This window comes from Nicotiana attenuata, unplaced genomic scaffold (genome assembly GCF_001879085.1).
Source record: "Nicotiana attenuata strain UT unplaced genomic scaffold, NIATTr2, whole genome shotgun sequence".
NCBI classification, from domain to species: Eukaryota; Viridiplantae; Streptophyta; class Magnoliopsida; order Solanales; family Solanaceae; genus Nicotiana; species Nicotiana attenuata.
In genome coordinates, this window is record NW_017670889.1 from 257,369 (window position 1) to 260,236 (window position 2,868).

A 2,868-nucleotide genomic window follows, 5' to 3' on the forward strand; every position below is an offset into this window, starting at 1 on the left:
AAATTTTGTGTCAGGCCAAACTATCAAACTATATTATCTATATTAAAACAGAATCAAAACAATTCTACCAATTTCCAAAATTCTATCTTGTCGCGAGTCTATCAGAAAACCAAGTCCAAAAGCCATCCAAGATTCTGCTGTACCCAAACCCAAAGTTCTGTCATTACCCAACCACCCTCTTCTCATCACGCCTCCCTCCCCCTCTATTTCTCATCGAGTTAGAGTATAAAGGCATACACTATCAACGAGAAAGCTTAACAAGCCCATTATTAAAGTGTGATATATGAGATTCTTAAGTTTGAAATTAAAAAAGTATTGTAAAATTTAATTGGGTATTGTTGCAATAGCTTAGCAACATTTCTGGGAATAAAAAATTTGAGGTAAATTTGAGTTAACTTTCAGATTGAAAACTCGAGTTTCAAGACTCCACATGTGTATCCCGCGTTGTATTTCGTATCCCATGTATATCAGTTTTATCTCATGTATATCGTGTGTATCTATGTATATCCATAAAAATTTGTTTGTGATATACACGATATACAATATAATATACATATGCGTCCATAAAAATCTATGCGTGATATACATTTATGTACCTGATATACAACGTGATATACACATATCGTAGTTGCATTAGGTCTAATTTTTTATTTGAAACAAGTCTAAATCATTTCTAATCTTGCATAATATCGTCGAAGTGTTTTCAACCAATTCTAACCATACCCACTCGTCCAATCCAACAAAAGAATTATATTATTTGTATATCATAATATATAACACATCAAATAACGTGTATACCAAAAAGTATATCATAATTTTATTTTCTTTTGTTTGTGTAAGTTAAAAAGATTATTAAAAACTTATTTTCCTTGTATATCTCAGTGTATAACACATAATTATACTATTAATGACTCTTGGTTTTTTTTTTTTTTTTGTAGATAATCAGATTCCAAAAGCATTGGCTCACACATGCCTTACTTTATTATCAAAGGTGGACAATCCTCAGTCTTTCACAAATCTAAGGCCTATTAGTCTTAGTAATTTCTCATGCAAGATTCTATCCAAGTTGTTGACCCAGAGACTAAGCCCATTGATGCAAAAACTGGTTTCTTCTAACCAGACAGATTTCATTAGAGGAAGGTTTATCACAAAAAACATTATGCTCACCCAAGACTTAGTCCATAATATAACTAAACCATCTCTATATGGCAATGTTGTATTAAAAGTGGACATGACTAAAGAATATGATAGGGTATCTTGAGAATTTCTTTGCCAAGTACTCAGGCAGATGGGTTTCTCAGAAGGTTGGATCCGGAGTATATGGATGCTAATGTCCAATGTGTGGTATTCTATTAATATTAATGGAACCAGGCATGGTTTTTTCAAATCAAGCAGAGGAATCAAGCAGGGAGATCCATTATCTCCTTCTCTATTTGTGTTGGAGGCTGAACTATTATCAGGGATTATGGATAACCTATTCAATATTGGTTGTATTCCATACTCCGTTGATAAGAAGAGTCCCAGAATCACTCACTTATGCTATGCTGATGATACTATCTTATTCTCTTCATGTGATCTTTTTTCTTTCCATTTTGTGATGAATGAATTACATGAATATGAGAAGATATCTGAGCAAATGGTGAACAAGAGGAAATCTAGCTTTTATGTTCCTTTTCAGGAAGATGATCAGAGGATTACTGACATTAATAAAATCACTGGTTTTCAATGGTGTCAATTTCCTATGAAATACCTTGGATGTCCTATATACTTAGGGAGGAAAAAGGTGGTATATTTCAGTGATATGGTTGCTAAAGTGGCTAATAGGATGCAAGGATGGCAGAGTAAATTATTATCATATGGGGATAAAGTTGTGCTTATAAAATCAATACTACAAGCATTACCTCTGCATATTCTTTTTGTGTTACATCCTCCTAAGACAGTATTGAACTAGATCTAGAAGATTATGGCTAACCTTTTTTGGGGGAAAAGATGGAAACAGAAATAAAAACACATTTGAAAGCATGTAGTGATCTATGCTTTCCAACAGAAGATGGAGGGGCAGGCTTTAGAGCAATGAAGGACATTTATAATGCTTTCTCTATTAAGCTCTGATGGAACTTCAGAACTCAAAAGACTTTACTCAAAGTTTTTTTGGAGGCCAAATACTGCAAAAGGTCACATCATGTGGCAAAGAAATGGGCGTATGGTCAATCTCACACGTGGAGAAGGTTGATGGATTCAAAGAAAGATTCATAGAAATTTATTTCTAGAAAGCTGGTAGGTGTTGTCTCATTTTGGTGGGTGATGTCGCCCAAACTCACACCACAAATATAGGTAGTGAGGCGGTCGAAGCAATAATAAATCCCAACGCGAGTCAGGGTCGAATCCTCAGGGAGTTAGAATTAGGATTAGGTATATATTTAGTGCAATTATGTGATGTGCCTCAAATTACACTTCCACATTCTTGTTTGTTGTTTTTACTTCTACTCTAAGCCATTGATTGCAAATATAAAACTAGGAGATAATATTTTTGGTTTTGGTTGTTTTCAAAATGATGAAAGATTTAGGGTCGTGGCTTCCACCTAGGTGGTTACCTAACGGGTTGTAAACTCTAAGGCAAGTTTGATTAGTCGGGATTGTAATATAGCAATCACACGCAATTACCCACTCTATACCTCTCGGTAGTTTGACTGCTTTTGCCCAATTTGGCTTTCTCAAGTCCAAATGATATTGCACAAATCAAGTGATATATGCTCAAGACGGGTCTTACTATCTCTAGATTTGTCCCTTTAATTGGGGCTATCAATTTTTGAGTTCACCCCAATTTCTTGTTAGCCAAGTTTTCCTAGACTTAGTCTCTCTTTCTCA

At 34.7% G+C, this 2,868-nt stretch overlaps 1 protein-coding gene across 1 annotated transcript; it reads left to right on the forward strand.

Annotated features, from left to right (window-relative positions):
* Nucleotides 1-1,288: 1,288 nt before the first annotated feature.
* LOC109244235 lies at nucleotides 1,289-1,951 on the forward strand. The gene has a single exon (XM_019411292.1). The coding sequence runs from the start codon at nucleotides 1,289-1,291 to the stop codon at nucleotides 1,949-1,951; it is 663 nt and encodes a 220-aa protein (XP_019266837.1).
* Nucleotides 1,952-2,868: the final 917 nt, after the last annotated feature.

Coding starts and splice junctions, on each gene's coding strand:
- LOC109244235 (XM_019411292.1), top strand. CDS start 1,289: ATGGGTTTCTCAGAAGGTTGGATCCGGAGTATATGGATGCTAATGTCC.